Here is an 18,982-nt window from a genome sequence, read left to right as displayed (position 1 = left end):
TTAAATGAAAACAGAAACTTGCCTCCGTTTTAATTATACGGATTGACAAAATGCTGCAACCAAGGATGCCAGGTGAAGGATATTGTAGTTTCCTCCAGGAATGTAGAAAATGTTCTTCACAAATATCCTCCGGAAAAAGGAGTTGGAATCAGCAAACTCCAATGAAGATGAAGAAAAAAAAAAAATCCAACGCACAGTGGGTCAAACTAGTAACTTCTCGCCATTGTAAAGAGGCAAAGGAGTCAGTAAATTGTAGTAAAAAGTTTTAATTAATAAAACCATGAAAAACCCACTGGTGCATAGGAAATACACGTCCAGCTTCAACCAACTCCAACCGCTTCTCCGCTCCCGTTCCAACCCATGACATAAGTACATTCTACATGACATAAGCACATTCTAAATGGCATAAGAGATTCCTAATAAATACTAAACAGGAAAGGAAAATGGTAACAAAGCACATGCATAAACTTTATTGAGACACAAAATTGTCTACACCACACTCTTGTATACATATAATCTCTATCTCTCAATACCATGACCAACTTCCTAGTATGTTTTTTCTTCTTAGTCCATAGGCATTCCAACTCACCATTTTAAGGCAGTGTGGAGGCAAAGAATTTGCCCAGTCTATTTTACTAAGACCAGACCTCACATAAAACCAACCAGCTGATGTAATAGAGGCTGGTCCCTCACAGCTCCTAAGGATCCCTGAAAAGGCACTCCCTATTTAGTGGTTTTAATTTGGTGCTTCTTTTCCCTTTCCTTAGAGTATCCACATATAACCTCATATTCCCTTCCCCCACTGTATGCACCATTGCTTGCTTTCTCACCGTTCCCCCTTGACTTTACGTACTTTCTCTTGGGCGGTGGGAGGAGAGTACGTTTTTTGTACTAGGGGAAATATATCTTCTCTCTTCTTTACCCTTTTGTGGTCTTTGTCCAGTTCTATTTTTACTTTCTGCTTTTTGATCCTTTATGATTACAATCTTCATTTGCTTCACTCCCCACAACTGATCAACCTTTTTTTCTCCCTTTTGATCGTGTGCATAACATTATCCCCCCTCTTTTTTAGAACGTTTCCTTTTCTCTCCTCTGGGCGTTTCTTCCTACCCTTTTCCCTCCCATCTCCCTTTTAAAATAATTAAATGACCAACTTTTTCTTAAAGAATACATGATCACCTCTTTTCTTTATCAGCATAGACTGATGGGGAAACAAATACTGTGCTTCACTCCTGAATAATTGCAACATCATTGTTGGCTGGTCTCACAAGACTTGGCATACAGAAGTTAATACTTTTCAATTCTCCTAGTATTGATTTTATAAGATTTTTCATTGCTTCTTTACCTAATAATACAGATTATAATATGCTGTGCAAAGTTCTCTGCATTAAAAAACAATGTCCAGCATTGATGAAGATTGGCAAGCTGATGTACCTGGAAGGTACTGGAATGAATCACGATCAATTCCTTTATTTAGATTCTTTCTATTACTACTGCTGCGTAGGTTGGGGAAGACTAGCAGACTGCCTCCTTCTAGCCAGGAGCCATGTAGTGCTAGTTTTGCCTGGCCAGTAGAAATATCATTATTCAGAAAACAAGTACTACAACCGCTAAGATTCTCCAGTCTTTCTATGGAGTCCTGTAGTACAGATTCCAGCATGGGCAAAGAAGAGAGTCTTGGGCTAGGTAAAGACCGCAGGTCACTTAAATCAAGGACAACATTAATAGAGCTATTTGCTTGTCTTGCTGCCTGCCAAGTGGAACATTGCCCCTGACCTTTACCTTGGAGGATCTGATCCAATCCCATTCTCTGAATTGTGCCCAGCAGTACCTCTTTCTACCTTGCCTTAAAGTTCTTCCCTACAAACTTTTTATAGACATTGCCACGGCTGATACTGAGGTCGTAGGAGATGTTGGGCTGAACTTACTAACAACAGGCTTGCACTCTTGTGTTGCTGATATCCATAAAAGATAGTACAGAGTCATGTGGTGTTGTAAAATCTTTAGCAGAGATGCCTCAGGCTGGTGAACCTCGGGCTTCGCCTCTCTTTTCAGGATACACACCTCCTTTTACTAAATTTTTTTCAACCTCGAGCTGGCTTTCTCCTTGTTGTCTGCAGCTTTCCATCATAATTGTACAGGCTTCTAAGTGCACTTTTACTGTCCTTACCAGAATACGCCTAGGGCTCTTCGACCAGGAGGAACCTCGGTCTTCCCCCAGTCTTTTCCGCAACTGCCAGTCAACTAGTATAGTAAAATCCACACCACAAACCCTATCATCTGGAGCACATCAATAAATAATGTGGATTGTAGGATTGACCCACTTACCTCCTCCTCTTTCTTATAGTCACAGCGGTTAACACCTGCACCTACTGCCTTTATTTTTCTTAGTTCTGGGTTTTGCAACCAGCTAATAATACTGCCATTTAATCCTGGTTTGTTGGTTTGCTGGTCAGCTGATTTACTGCGGTCCTCTGTAAACTGTGTTGTGTATTACCTAGACACACAACAACAATACACAGACACCCAAATTGCTCCCTGGTTTCCTTAGACTGCAGCCCACTCCTACCGACCTGCCGCATGCACACACCCCCTGCTCCCAAAGAGGGGAAAGTACAGAAGGGGAAGGGGCTCACAGAAACCCAGTCGATCTCTGGGGCTCAGACTCAAGTAAATGTTTTGGATGCAGAAAAATGCATCAAATCTCCCCCTTCTCCGCTTCCACTAATGGCGACCCATTTGAAGGGAGTTGAGGTAGGCTGAGGTGAGCAGAGGTAGGCAGATGGCACAGACAAGACACATACAGCCTGGGGAACGACTGACGTCTCCACCTGTAGCAATAACGGACACAAATTTGGCAGCGGTAAAGCGGCAATACATGGTCAAATTGAAAATTGGGGCAGGAGAAGTAACTAGCGAGTCTCCCTCCACAAGCACTCACACCCCCTTCTAAACTGCTTATAAGCAGCGAGCAACCTCCACCATGTTTTTTAGGTCTCACCTGACCCAGCGCTTGCGCTGGTCTGGCGAGACTTTAAGTAAGGGCTTCAAAAAATGCTACCGCCGGCTACAGCCTGCAGTACATGTGCGCTGGAGCGCGCTTGAGCAGAGGCGCCATATGGCGTGATTACTGCTGTGCGCGCACATGCACTGCAAGCTGTGGCCGGCGGTAGCATTTTTCCCCCGCGATCACTTTCACTTTGGCCCCGCGGTTAACTTCCTTGTTTCTGCTTGTGAACAACACTGCAGATTTCCGCTCTGTGTTTTGCCCCTATGGATAAATTCTGGCTTCATTTTTTGCATTGGCAATACCCTTTGATTCTGACGTGTTTCCGGTCACATTAGGCAGCTGGACTCAGAGTTTTGTAAACAAAAAAATACACCTTTTATTTATATTACGCACAAACAATAGACCTGAGCAGCGAACCCCATCTCAGCCAAAACATTCACTTCAACTTACCTCTAAATTATTAATTTAATAAAATACACTGAATTCGTGGAAGAGAAAATACAGCTGTGTAACTTTTAGAAATTGTATTTAAGCATGCGTTTTAGTTTTTTTGAAAAAAACGTATAAATGCTTGCTTACGTCATCAAGAACTGACACATTTCTCCCAAAGGGATACAGATATTTGACTTTATAAAAGACAAGTGCGCAAAAAATAAAATGAGCTTACATTCTTTTGGATCCTCAACCTTCAGAAAATTCTAGCAGTAAAACAAACAATATTGAAAAAATATATTTTGGAATAATATAATCTGAAAAGAAATAGATAGCAATGGTGACCCCTGATATAATTCCTTGTTGTGTTTTAATATGTAAAATTATTATTCTGGTTAGCACATATGTACCGTGTTAAGATATTAGCTTTCTATAACAAGCATTGGCATAGCCAATAGGTCTCGCCTTTGGGACCATATAAGTGTATTGCCATGCAACAGTTGTTGTTGCACCAAGGATATTGTGCTGCATAACTAAATACTTATAAGGTCCCAAAAGCGAGACCTATTGGCTATGTCAATGCTTGTTCTTATACTGCTGTTGGATTTCTGAGTCCTACATTTGGCGCTCCATGCACAGTGATCAGAATCCAACAAGTTGGCATGTCAACGTATCAATGTGCTCTGGTGTTAAAGTATCTTGGCGTGTATGAGCACAACGAAGAGGAGTGCTCTTCACACCATACCTGCTGATCAGTGGTAAAGGTTTTCCCTAAAGTGCACTCTAGCCCTTTGAATGAGTTTAATTTACAATTGTAACAGGCATCAATCAAATGCAAATAAATAGTATAGAAAATAAACAAAACAACAGTTGTGCACCGTGTCTCATAGCAAAAAACACATTCAAGCAAACAAAACGTGGTAACATACACAAGTGAAAATCATTCTAGTATGTGCCTTCTTATTGCACACAGGTACAGCCCAATAGAGGCACTTTATACAAACTTAAACATGTGTGTCTACGGCGTTTCAAACTCATAGGAAACAGTAACCCCTTTCGACCCCTTCACAGAGGGTTGTTATGCCCAGGGAGCCTGCATGATCAGCAATAATGTTGCAAGTTTTCATACTTTCAGCTCCCGTGGAAAAGCGGCTTGAGGCTTCCACTAGCTGTTATTTCTCAAGCCATTGCAGGTGCTGAGGGGACCCACCCTTGGATGACAAATCCTGCCCCCCTCCCCCCAACACTGCAGGGGCTGCGGGACCCTACATTACGCCACTAGAGAGGTTGTCTATTATTATGAATTTGTTTCCTAGGCTAAACTACTGGACTGCAACTGAAGTTTCTGGATTATCTACAAGAAAACGGTTATTTATAGTTTTAGAGTGTTTTTTCAATACAGTTAGAAGGCATAACATGAACAACCATTAAATTGATGGAGTACCTGTATTTCTTTGTTTTGATAGATACCATGTTTGGTGGGCGACTGTGTAGTAGATCAGGTCTCTCAATATGTGGGTAACTTTAATTTCAATAAACAAGAGCATCATTGTGTTCACGCTTCCGAAAAGGAACCATCGTCTGGCAAGAGATTAAAAGAAGCAGATTTCAAGACATAGAGATGGATGCACAAGGACAATCTAAATGATCATTCATCCAAGTGGATCATGGGGATCGAAGTGCATTTGTTGGAACAGCAATGCCCTGTGTAGGGCGAACTGACTTATGCCCCTGCCTTGAGTGCCCTACTACATTTGAAACTGAAATCCTGACTTTTCGCTTGGCCCTGGCATCAAGGTAATCTAGTGTGCGTGCAGCGACCGAGACCTGTCCCTGGTAAGGTGAGGTCCAGAACCTGCTATATGACCTGGAGGGGTGCATAAAGAATGCCATCATAGGCTGACATAGGGCTACTGCCCATGCCCTGGATACGTTACATAAATTGGGATTGGCAGCATGCCAACTTTTTGAGAATCTTTAATACAACCAGACCTTTTTCTTTGTTAAAGAGGTAATGTGATCCCTCTCATGTAAAGTTTGCTTTGTATGTGAACCCCAGACCTTGCGCTGACATTTTGAATGCATGTTGAGTATGTTTATGCGTAATAGGTGTGTAACACACATAAAGTAGCAAGACTGCGTGTGGAGAGAGGCTGAGTACTAGGACCAGTGGGATTTATTTTGGTTTGCCCATAATTTATCATGGCACAAAAGATATTGATTTACCAGACAGTGGAAGTGTATTGCTTATATTCCTGTGGTTAGAGATCCAGACACTGAAGTGAGAGAGAATGGAGACAAGGCAGCTTTTAGAAATTCAATGAAGACTTTGTTAGCAAATGGCTGCTGATTAGTTCTGACTGAGCACTGCCATTTGGTAGATAGTAGGGGGAAAGGGGTGGGACTTATGTTCTTCTGTGGAAATTGTTGATCAAGGTAAGGATGTTTCTAGGCAGAGCCCAACCTTTTTTTACTGCTTCAGGAATGCTCATGACAGCTATGTGCAGAGATCTCACAGTTCATTGTGTCCTTGTCGTGGAGACTTCTAGTGGAGCCAGCATCACTACTACCCGTCTTAAGAGTCATCATCATGCATAAAGGCTGTGTATGAGGGACAGCCAAAAAATACATTTGTGACAGCTCCAACCCAAACCGATTCTGAAGCGTTAGACAATGGTTCTCCATCCCCTGTCTGGAAAAAGAGTATAATAACAGGTTCCAAACCATCCATTTTGTTCCAGTGACAAGTACTTCTTGACCAAAGAATATGTGCTCCGCAGAGTACTTGAAGGTCTGCTGTGTCACCAGAGATGGTGCCTGCATAACAGCAGATCTCTCTGTGAGGAGAATGGACCTTACCAGAAGTCTGCAGTTTCTGCTGGAGGAGTCAAAGGTCTGCCTAAAAACCCCAGAATCTTGCCCGCCTGCTCAGAGACTGAAGGAGAGTGCTGACCCTGCAGTAGGAGAGATTGTCCAGAGGGAGAAGCCCAGTGGGATTCGAAACACATAGAAGTTGCTGACAGCCGACAGGGTGCAGAGTTGATTCCGCCCTGAAGTGGGAGGAGTGTTTCCCCTGGTCCCCCGGTAAATTTCCTGCTGTGAGCTGCATAAGAAGTTGAGCATCAACTTGTTGCCATGCTGCTGGCATTTCTGCTGCCTAACCTGAAGACGGGTGCTGTCTCTGCCACCTCGAGAATTCAGTGTATCGGCCTGGAGGCTGCAACTGCCAAAGAGCAGCAGTCATCTGCATCAGCCTCCGGGGCTGCCACTCCTGAAGATGAGCATCCGTCGGCACCAGCCCAGTCGTCCCAACTGCCAACAAGTCCGCTAAATGCGCTGTTTAACCCCAGTAGTCCAGGGAAGTGTGTAAACCTAGAGCCTGGCCTAATGCGCAAATTGGATTTTTACTACAAGACAAACTTTTTGAACCCAAAAGACTATTCAAATGAACTACAAGCTAACTTTCTGTGGTAACCAATAATGATCTGCAACAGTGCCTGGTCTGTGCCATACCCCTGCCTTTGCTTGGGGTTATCCTAGAAGGATGGGAACTGTCAGTAGAGCGGAGGGAAGTGGGCGCCTTTGACCTCACAAGGAAACTGCAACCTGAACCTGAACCACTTTTGGGGTGTGTAGTATTTCACTTAGCTGTAATTTTAAAGTACTTTTTTTAACCAAGAGATAATAACTGGGCCGGACAATATATTAATGTGTTAGTTGTTTGATTGCTAGGTTCTGAGCTTTTGCTCCCCCATCGTTCCTGACCGTACTTACTTGAGAAGCCTGTGGCTGCTTGCATTCAATACCCTGAACATCATGCGCGGAAAGGGTATACTTGGCCCTGTTTGTAAAGCCATAAAAGGACGGACCACAGGACACCAGAAGCAAATAAGTTCAACCACAACAATTGAGGACCAATGGCCCCCGCCTGCTCTGTGGCCCCCGAAAAGGGTCTCACAACAAACAATTATTAAGAAACATTTTTATACAGAGATGTACTTTACAATCAGTTGACATTTAACATTCCAATATGCATTGTATACCTTCAGGGGTGTAAGCAATCTTATGTACTCTTTAAGAGAAAGGGAAAAACATGTTCTTGAGCCATACATACAGTAAGTATATTTAGCGCTTAACGTTTCCATGTGCACTTTATAACATCGGCAGTATAAATCTGTAAATTGTAAGTTTGATACTTGTATAGCGCACTACTCACCCGCAAGGGTCTCAAGGCGCTTGTACGAATACCGCTGTGGAACCCATCCTGGCTTTCCCTGTGAGGCGTCCACTCCTGGGCACCCCCAAGGTGGAGGCCAGGCATCCTTTAGCGTTGTGAGGGCCGTTGTGGAGATTGAGAATTATCAGGTCCGTGGAATTTTTTTGAGCCCAAGACCCGCCGAGGCGGGGAATTGAACCCTGGTCCCGGGCTAGATCTCTGCATCAGGGTCTGCCGCTCTAATCATTGAGCCACACTTCTCCACTGTGCATGTGCATTCTTTTTACAGATCATGCACAATAGTTTCATGTGTATTACCACTTAATGCCTGTCACTTGTCACAGTCCTTATCTGTGAAGGAGACCCTGTCCCCGACACAGGCACCTTGTAGGGCTGTTTTTTTAACACAATGCTCACTCCCGCAAGGAATGAGTACAACCAGGTCAGACTACAAGAGGCAGTCCTGAATAACAAGCAAAAACCAGTTGCTCACTGCAACTAGAGCCACGGTGTCAATAAGTGCAAGAAGCAGGACTAAGACCAGGAACAGTACGAATTGGTGAAATGAAGGTCACCTGTAAGAGATTACCAGTCCGACCCTGTAACGCTAAATAGTCCTTACCTATGAAGACATAGGAAGCAAACAGAAGAGTACTAATCAAAAGGTCAAACAATTAACACATAGCACGACACAGGGAAGATGTCACCAAGCACACCACAGCCACTGCAGAGAGACAGAGGGCAGACAGACAAACCTGCAGGCCAAACCAACCGAGCTAAATAGAGAAGCATCAGCAAGAACCAGGGCAAATCACTAAAGAACGAACAGGAGGACAGGACAAACCCAGTGCCATAGAAGGGGGTGACTAAAGGTATATTCCAAAAGAAGCGGTTGCAAAGCAGCATTCCTATGTCCAGTGAAGGCCAGACGAAACACATCGTAAACAGCAGGGTCCCCTAAGAAAGGGCACAATACCAAAATAAAACATTAGATTTTTCTTAAACACACTCTGCGAAAAGGATCTTCTAACAAGGCGTCTTTCTCAGCAGGGAGACAGGAAAAAACAGGACTTCTTGCTGGAGGATGACCCTCCAGTATTAATTCCTGCAGAGGACATAAGTTAAAAAAAAAATATCTGTGCTAAAGGGTGCCCGTTTCTGGAGGCGGGTCACTCTTATAAGTAAGGAAACTGATGAGGACCAGTAGGAATCAGAGTAATGGCGCTTGTTGTAAGTAATCAAGCAATATGCACCAGCTAGTGCATATAACATTTTCCCTGCACTTTCTGTAACACTAGGTTCATATGTCGTTTTCTCTATATCTTGCGTTGAATTGATTAGTGCAATGTCTAGTGACTCAACCAACCCACAGATAATTCAAACATCGTCAAATTTGTTCTAGTGAAAATCATTGTGAACAGACTATAAGTATCTTTTAACTTGCTTCACAGGAAATACGCGTGCCTTTAATCTTTAATGATGTCGTGCACCACTAAAACAGGGATATGACAGGACAGACCATAAACAGTAGATTAACGATTATGTGTACCTGCACTTCCTCCATACTCGAAATCAGGTGGGTTAACTAAGAGGTTCGACTACATGGCTGGAGGGCACTCGGTGTTCCTCCACCTTCTGGGAGTAAAACTGACTCTCTCTTCTCTCCCTCTCTCTGGGACGCCCGGGGGTGGCGGCTAAGAAAATTTCGGGGGGGGGGGGGGGGCTGAATCTTTAAGCAATAGGCGGAGTGGAGTTGCACGAGCTCTTAGAAGGGGTAAAACAACAGCGAGGCCACATTAACATGCAAGTGGTCTTTTAAAGACCTGTGAAGTGCTCGGGTGCGGCTGTGTGTGTGCCGGGAAGCTGTCTCCTCCCGGGCTGCCACACACGGGGGGGGGGGGGGGCTGAAGCCCTTTGAGTCCAATGGGTGTTGCGCGCCTCTGGGTGACTAGTGCAAAATGATTTTGCTGTCTGGCTACGATTTTAGAGGGCAGAGAGGGATACATAAGCGATTTAGCAACGGCTGTCTTCGCTTTATAGGTGGTTGCAGGCTCTGTTAAGCAGGTGTAAGTAGCTCAGAGTGCTCTCCCAAGGTCAACGTCTGGATCTGGTATAGCGAGAAATGCACACACTGGCTAGCTCTGCTATTATGCGGAGGGTGGCAGAACTACTCTTATCTCTGTGTGAATGCTGGGCGGTGAGTGGTATGTCGGGGTGCACGTACTTCCATGGAATCTTGTTCACGGAACCCTACCTGCCTGTCCTCGACAGATGTTCCTCGCCGATTAAATTCTGTCCAATGAACGCTCCGGGAAAGAAGCACAGATGTCCAGCGAAGACAGCAGCAACGTCCCCTGTGGGTGAAAGCAGCCCGCGCTACAGTATGAACCACTGCCATGCTGCAGCCTGTGAGGACACAGATGTTACCGGCAGCAGCAACACTATACTACCCGGAACAGGAAATAGTACGGATGGTTACTGATTACGCATTTCTCCATGCAAAACAAATCACTGAGCCTGTTTCAAGATGGCGACTGCCTTTACTTTCTATACTGTAGAAGTGCCAGTCTAGTCCTTCGTTTCTGTCTATCTCCCTGTCAGCCTAAACAACATAGTTATGAATGCTCTGAGGCTGCTAGGCCACGTGGAGTTCACGTGAGCACCCGTCAGTGACACAGGTAAACAAGCATTGGCATAGCCAAATAGGTCTCGCCTTTGGGACCTTACAAAGTGTTTAGCCATGCAACAGTTGATTTTTTTATTTTTATTTTATTTAGTGCATTTTTATAAAGCGCGGACATTACCCAAAGGTGTCAGAGCGCTGTACAATAGAGCTAGTTACGTTACAAGAGAAAAGTGGTACAGAATATAACATTACACAGACTAAAAATGAAGGGTACACAAACACAAAATCCAACACAGCACACAGGGGTGAGGAATGTACAGAAAAAAATACAAATTTACAACGAAGAGCGAACTTCCAAGAGGGGCCTGAGAATAAAGGGTACACAAACACAAAATCCAACACAGCACGCAGGGGTGAGGGATGCACAGGAAAAAATACAAATTTACAATGAAGAGCGAATTTCCAAGAGGGGCCGGAGTATGAAAGTATTAGTTCTGAAAGTGTCTTTGGAAGAGAAGAGTTTTGAGTTCAGCTTTGAAGATCCGGGTAGAGGAGGTGGGACGGAGCAAATGGGGGAAGTGAGTTCCATATTCTCACCGCATTGCCTGAGAAGGATTGCGCCATCGATCTTTCCCTTTTGAAGACGGGGGGGGGGGGCTCAAGCAGAAGCTTTTCCGCATTACGAGAGGGTCGAGAGCCTCCGTACAATTTCAATTTATTTGCCAGGTAACGAGGGGAGGACTTGTGCAAGGCTTTGTGTGTGATGCAGGCAGTTTTGTAAATAGATCTTGCCTCAATCGGAAGCCATCGAAGAGAGGACAGGATAGGAGTGATGTGGTCGCTTCGTTTAGACCCTAAAATGAAGCGAGCTGCTGAATGGAGGATGGATTTGAGACGGGAGAGGTGGGATTTGGGTAGGCCCGTCAGAAGAGAGTTGCAATAATCCAGTCTTGAGAGAACCAGCGATTGTACCAAGGTTTTTAAGTCATTCTCCGGGAAGAACCGACGGATCCCCCATAGAAGGCGCAACTAGTACAGTGCGTTCTTGGCAATAGAGTTGATGTGGGAGATTAAGTTGAGTCTTTTGACACCTAGAGATTTAGCGCTGTCGACAATGATGGGTTTGTTGTTGAGCAGGTTCAGCTGATCCATCCACGATTGAACAGGAGGAGGTGAGAGAGAGGTCGAAAGGAGGAGGAATTCAGTTTTGGCGGGATTTAGAATGAGTTGGTGAGCTAACATCCAGTTGTGGATGGAGTTGAGAGTAGAGTCGAGTAAAGAGAGATCGTGTGCGGAAGACACCTTGAGGTAGATTTGAGTGTCATCCGCATAAAGATGGTAATGGATCCCTGATCAGACAAAAACAGACAGTTGACGTTGTTGTGCTGGAGCAGGGTTTTCTATTGAAAATTTATTGAAATTTAAACTCCAGTTTATGTTTATATGTCATAATTAAAATTACTGATAATTAATTATTAAATATTAATTTTGTTGAAGTCTCTGATTAATCAACTTTACTAATGAAAGAATTACACGTGGGAATGCATTTATATTGCTTTATTAATACGTGAACTAAGTTGGTGAATAAATTAGTTAAATATGTGTGGCTAAAGTGTTATTTGTTATGTGTTTGCGCTTTAAAAATAACGTGCTTTAATGCTTCTTTACGTCGCAGATAGCTAGATAATTACATACACATAAGGGTATTAGTGGGAATTAACACTGTATAATCATTACGATGTGGTAACGCTGTTTTGTGTTTCTTTTAATTAAGATGGTCCGTTTTGGCCTAAACAAAGATGGCCGATATTTACAGCCTGCATTTGAGTAGATGAAATACGACAAGAGGCCTCGCTGAATATGGTTGGAACCTGGTAGCAGTATGATGGTTTTAGATTATTGTCTTGATCTGATAGATTGCTTGTACATAGGATTTTGGATTCATTGATTTATTGATTGATGTTGATATATGTACTAATACTATATGTTGAGGTCGTCGTATTGAGTTATATGTAGTGTGTACGGCTTCCGGAACGTGGGGAGCTGGTGACGGTTCCGTAGTAGGGCAGAGGGAAGTGAGTGCTGCTCTCGGGAAAGACGGGATTGTTGGCCCTGTACGTATGCAGGGAAAAACGTGCGACAATTGAAGTTGCGCGTCGCATTGTCTGGGTTCGGAATTGGTGACATCGTCGTGTGTTACTATTAGAGACATATTTTCAGTATAAAAGGAGTGCGTATGGTAGCGAAGGTTATCTGTGAAACTCTGGTCTTAAGTCCCAGGGATCTGTAAGGTTTGCCGTTAAAGCTTACTGCTGGAGAAGTAATAGGTATTCCCTGAGCTTGTTTGAAGGACTGGGCAGAGGAAGGCGCTGCTTGGTTAACGTGTGTTATAATTCTGTAGTGGGACAGATTGTTCGCTGTTCACGGGAAAGGCAGGATTCTTTGTGGATGTACTACATTTTCTGGTGTGAAAGTGCGTGAATGTATGAGCATTTAGTTGATTGTGAGACTCTTTGGAGCATTCTGGGAGGAAACAGTTAATGGATGCATGATAGAAGGGCAGAGTAGAGGGATGTGCTACTGCGTCAACGAAAGTTATGATTCCATAGTGGAGCAGAGGTAAGCGCTGTTCTTGGGAGAAGCGGGATTTTTGTGAGAAAGACTTTTCTTTACTATTCTGTGGTTAGCGAAACAGACAATGGAGATGTTTATATGTTGTAACTAATAGATTTTGTAAAATCTGAAACGAAGTCTACTGAGAAGGCTTTGTAAAGGAGGGGTAGACGAGTGACAGGAGACAAGAGTAGAAGCGACTGCAGCGACTACTGACGTCAGAGAAAGACCGCGCTGTGATTGGACAGTGGATCAGAACAGTGCTCGCGCTGGATTGGTGCGTTGGTGTGAGCCGCGCAGGGATTGGAAGGAGTACAGGGTGACGTAGACGCTCCAGGATTGGTGCGTTAGTGTGAGTCGCGCTGTTATTGGACAAAAGATCGTACAGTTGCGGAAGGGACTAGAGAGATGTGGTAAAGGCTAAAATGTATTACCAAACGGAGCAAAAGAAGAAAAAATCCTTGTTCGGTAAAATTAAAAAGTGGTTCGACAAGGATAAAGATATAATAGCTAGAGAAGGTGAATTGCTACCTCCGACAAGAACTCCTGCATCCTTCATGGTTGCGAAATATGGGTATCATACCTGTATATGGTTAAACAATTGGGCTAAGTACACTAAAAACGATGGTGTTTTAGCGTTCCCGGAACATGGTTCATTTAATCTGGCCGTGTTGAGAAATTTACGGGAAAAGATGATGTGTCTGGAGCCTAGACCAAGGCCGACACAGTTCGAGGCGTTGGTAGAATGGGAAGATGAGGTGCATGAGCGAGAAAAGCAGAGGAGTGGAGGCAATTATAGGTATATTTTTGGGAGGAAATATGATCGCGAAACTCATCATGATCGAATGAGGAGATGGCGAGATGCTAGTATGTCAGAGGGATTATATCCTATGAGGACAGTTGAAGAGAAGGAAGGGAGGAAGGGTACAGAAAAGGTGCCTGATACAGAAGTGAGAAGGTGTGGGGCTAATGATTATGAGGATGAGGTCTTGGATGACATGATTTAAAAGAGACCACCTCCATATAGACCGGAACCAGAAGAGAGAACACCAGTTGCTACTCCCATAAGAGATACTTTGCGAATTGTTAAAACTGAGATTGTGACACCTGATTTGAAAAGTGGTAGCTCTTTCACGGAAAGGGAGAGAGAGAGAGAGCGAGAGAGAGAAAATCAAATCGGGGATGAGAAAACAAGAGAATTAGCCAGAACGACATCTGAGCTGACTGAGAAAATTAGAGAGCTAACGAAAAATCTAGAAGCTGTTACAGTGCCTGTAACCATAGGTCCGGTTGTGCCTATTTTTGATAAACAAAGAATGGGTGAAAATGGTTTGACAGTTCCCTATGTAGGAAATGGTTTGGTTGGTTCTTGTTCTTTGGAGGAATCAGGAATGAGGACGGGAGAAAATAATTTGAGACAGCTGAGACATGACACATGTAGTGGAGGATCAGATGTACAGCCTAATTCAGGATTGAATACTGGTTGTTTAGGAGGATCGATTTTGGAACCACAGAGGATGGCAGAACAAGTGGGTGCAGTGAAAAGGTCTACAGAAATAACAGCTGAGGATTTGAATGATTGGTTGAGAGTTCTTCAAAAGAAGGATAAAGATTCACAGGCAATTGATGTAGCCAGGTTGCGCATAGAATTGGAAAAGCTTATTGCAGGAACAATTCCTACAGAAATGTTGAAAAATCATCATGATGGAGAGTTGTTATTCATGTGCAAGAGTATTACCTGGAGGGCTAAGAGTACACATAACAGGTTAAAGGGAATAGCGAGTGAATTAGGAGTTGATATGGATAAGGTGAAAGCTTTGCAGAAGCCTTACAGGGTGGATTTCTCTGATAAGGATATTGAGAATCTAAATGATGTTGGCAGAACAGGGCAGATTAAGGAAATTATTTCCTTATTGCGAAAATGGGGTGATGTAGAAAAGTGGAAGGACAGATGGTACAAGAAAAGGGAAGATTCAGTGGACAGGACTTATTCAGCGTTTCCAATAAGAGAAAAAGAAAAAACAGTGGATGCTTATCCTATGAGAGAGATTCCTGGAGGAGGATATGTACATGTCCCATGGACTAGACAGGATATTTTGTCATTTACGAATGATTTCCCTCGACTGAGAGAAAAGCCCGTCGAGTGGTATAGGCAGGTAGACAGGTTTGTGAAATTGTCAAAAGTGCTGTGGATTGACCTGAATAGTCTGTTTGATATAATTGTTCCAGCAGACTTGTGGACAGAGTGTAAAATAGTTGTAGATTGGCCTACCCAAGGGATCAGAAAACAGGAGCACCAGACCCGGAGGTCATGAGGAAATATGAGCAGGTTATTGTGTTCCTGAAAAATAAGGTACCCCCTAAAGAGACAGACTGGGTAAAGATAGATCGGACACATCAGGAAGCAAAATAATCAGTTCATGCTTTTTATGAAAGGCTGATACTGGCTTTTAAACAGTTCAGTGGAGATGAACACCTGGGTGATAAGGATTTGAGTCATTTTGTATACAGGTTTGTATATGGCTTGAGACCTGAAATAAGTGAAAGGATTCGTGAGCACACAGTTGATTGGCAGAGTAAAAAGATTGATGAAATCTTGAGACATGCAAAATACTTCAGTGATGAAATTGAGGCAAAACAAAGAAAGCTGAAGGAGAAAGCAATGTGGGCACAGGTGAAGGTTGCAGAAAGACAAGAAGCACAGATGATGGAACAAGCGAATAATCCAGGAAATAGGCCCAGATATGGCACAGGAAAGGAAAAGGGGAATCTAGAAGAAGCAAAGAAGAAGTTCCCATGCCACAACTGTGGACAATTGGGGCATTGGAGATCCGAGTGTACGAATCCACCATTAGTGAGTAATGAGAATAAATCATTGAATCAACAGGTGCAGAACGAGGGGTGTAATCATCAGCAACAACAGCAGAAGGTTGTCAGACAGCAGAGTCAAGAGCCAAAACCGCCCTTGCCGCAGAATAGAGGGTCCCAGAAATATAACCAGGACTCAGGATTCTACAATGATGAGCAGGTAAACAAACCGAGACGTTCAAACCCGGTACAGCAGTACTGGTTAAAGAATGAGGGGAGAGAGTCTGAAGGGGACTATTGACGGTGCCGAAGAGAGGAGGAAGAGTGCATACTTGGTGCAACTCTAGAAATAGACCAGGCAGGACCATTTGTAGATGGGAAAATAAATGGGGAAAGTGTTACTTTTTTGGTAGACACAGGAGCAACGAGATCAACTGTCAGGTCAGCAGATATAAGAAATCTTCCTCTCTCGGACGAAGCAATCCAAGTGGTTGGTGTAGCTAATACACAGATTAAGACTCGTCTTACCGAACCAGTGAGGGTAAGAATAGGGAAATTTTCAGACATGCACAGATTTGTCGTCTGTGACACTAGTCCAGTGAACTTGTTAGGTAGGGACTTATTGTGTAAGATGAATTGCACAATTTTCTGTACTCCGGATGGAATAGCTTTTGAGACACCAGATGAGGATGTTTTGTACAGGATGACTCTAGAAAATAGAGAAAGTGAGATTGTTGGAACATATGCTGTGTTTAATCCAGATGATTTGCCTCAAGAGTTGAGACACGCAGTAAAAGCGGCTTTTTGGGATTTTACTGGCGAAGATGTGGGATTGATGAATAATGTAGATCCAGTGAAAATTTCAGTGAAAGAAGGAATCGTTTATCCTAATATCCCACAGTACAGATTGACACCAGAGATAATTGAGGGAATAACACCTATAATTGACAAGATGATTCAACAGGGTGTTTTGAGAGAGTTACTGAGTAGCCCGTGTAATTCACCGATAATGGGGCTGAAGAAACCTAATGGAAAGTTCAGGATCGTACAAGATTTGAGAAAGGTTAACAAAATTGTGGTAGCATGTTGTCCTATTGTGCCAAATCCATCAGTGATTTTGTATCAGATTCCTCATGATGCTGAATGGTACACGGTGATTGATTTGTGTCATGCTTTCTTTTCAATTCCATTGCATCATGACAGCCAGCCGATTTTTGCATTTCGGTTTGGACAGCGTATTTTGGCATGGTGCCGTATCCCACAGGGGTATACAGAGAGTCCATCAATATTCAATCAGTTGTTGAAGAAGTCTTTAGAGAGATTGATCATGCCTGAAAGCTCAGTACTAGTGCAATATATCGATGACCTACTTGTGGCATCGAAGACACGTGAAGCTTGTGAAGTAGATACCATAGCTTTACTGAATCATCTGGCAGATGGAGGGTTAAAGGTATCTCCGGCCAAATTGCAATTTTGCAAGAAAGAAGTACATTATCTTGGACACAATATTGACAAAGGTCTGAGAAAAGTGACCAATGACAGGATCAAAATTATCAGAGGAATGAGAGCCCCAATGACCCAGAGAGAAGTGAGGATGTTTCTGGGGATGGTGGGTTATTGTCGTCAGTGCATAAGTAATTTTTCCCTGATAGCAAAGCCACTGATTAAATTGACTAAAAGTGAGGTGAGAGACCCATTGGAACTGAATGCAGAACAAATGGCAGCATTTGAAGAATTGAAGAACAGAATGTGTGAAGCTCCTGCTTTGGGAATGCCAGACTATGAGAAGGAGTTTGAGTTGTACTGCAGTGAGAGAAATGGATGGGCACTTTCAGTGTTAATCCAGAAACATGGGCGATTGAGAAGGCCAATTGCATACTTCTCATCAACACTTGACCCCGTAGCTGTGGGTTTGCCAGGTTGCCTGAAAGCAGTAGCTGCTACATGCAGAAGCTTGGAACAGAGTGAGGGTATAATAATGGGATATCCTGTAAGGGTGTTCGTGCCTCATGATGTGGCAATTCTTTTGACAAGAAGCAGGACTCAATATATGTCACATAGTCGGCTGACTAAATATGAGAAAATCATTCTGGGAGCATCAAATGTGACTCTTGAGAGATGTGTGAATGTGAATCCAGCAACGCTTTTGCCAGATGCTGAAAATGTGAATGTGAGAGATGATGTTGATCATGATTGTTTGGATGTGCTTGATTACTGCACAAAACCTAGACCAGACATAAGAGATCTGCCACTACCTGAGAGTGATCATGTGTTGTTTGTGGATGGATTATGTTTGAGAACTGATGATGGTGTGCTAAGTGCAGCATATGCGGTGTGCAAGGTTTCAGAAGTCATGGAAGCTTCGCCTTTGAAAGGAGTTAGATCTGCTCAAGTAGCTGAATTGGTGGCATTGACGAAAACTTGCAAGATTGGGAAGAATCTGAGAGTGACTGTGATGACTGATAGTCAGTATGGATTTGGAGTGGTGCATGATTTTGGCCAACTTTGGCTGCAGAGAGGTTTCTTGACGTCGAGTGGGACTCCTATAAAGAATGCTGAAGTGATTGGAAAGTTGCTTGAGGCGATACAGCTGCCTAAAGAACTAGCAGTTGTAAAATGTGCTGCTCATGGACAAGGAGATGATTTTGTTATTCTTGGTAATCGCTTTGCAAATGACATAACACAGTATTGTGCAAAGAACAATCATTCGATTAACCGGGGACGAGAGAGGGAAATGTCTTTTTGTTCTGTGATGTTTACTAATGTCCTGGAAACATGGGATGAGGTGAAACAGTTGCAGGATGAAGCAGGAGATGAGGAAATGAGAGATTGGATCAAGGCAGGTTGTGCCCCAAGAGAGAAAGATCATGTTTGGATGGAAGACCAGTCATGCCTAACTCGATGCTATCAACAATGGCAAGAATGTATCATGGCCAGGGACATCTGGGGAGGGACGCTATGATTAGGTCCTTTAAGCAAACCTGGTACAATGCAAAGTTCAGGCTGATTGCAGAGAGCATCTGTCAAAGATGTTTGATTTGTCAGCAGTTCAATACTGGAAAGAAAACAGTGGTGAGTCTAGGAACAATAGGCAGAGAAGGAGGTCCTTTTACCAGAATGCAAATTGATTTCATTGAAATGCCCCAAGTGAATAGATTGAGGTATGTTCTAGTGGTTGTCTGTTTGTTCTCAAGATGGGTAGAAGCCTATCCGACTAGGAGAAATGATGGAATAACAGTGGCCAAGTTACTGTTAAGAGAGTTGATTCCTAGGTACG

The 18,982-nt window shown here is 43.4% G+C and overlaps 1 protein-coding gene across 1 annotated transcript in view; it reads right to left on the bottom strand.

Moving 5' to 3' along the window:
• Positions 1-10,116, bottom strand: part of MRPS9 (mitochondrial ribosomal protein S9) — a 356,063-nt gene extending 345,947 nt beyond the window's left edge. Inside the window, exon 1 of the mRNA XM_085622604.1 lies at positions 9,913-10,116. Coding sequence (XP_085478730.1) covers positions 9,913-10,056 — 144 coding nt within the window. The 5' untranslated portion in view covers positions 10,057-10,116. The remainder of the gene's footprint in view (positions 1-9,912) is intronic.
• Positions 10,117-18,982: the final 8,866 nt, after the last annotated feature.

This window comes from Triturus cristatus, chromosome 8 (genome assembly GCF_964204655.1).
Source record: "Triturus cristatus chromosome 8, aTriCri1.1, whole genome shotgun sequence".
Classification (NCBI taxonomy): domain Eukaryota; kingdom Metazoa; phylum Chordata; class Amphibia; order Caudata; family Salamandridae; genus Triturus; species Triturus cristatus.
Note: the sequence above shows the minus strand (reverse complement) of the source record. Positions and strands in the feature narration are given on the sequence as shown.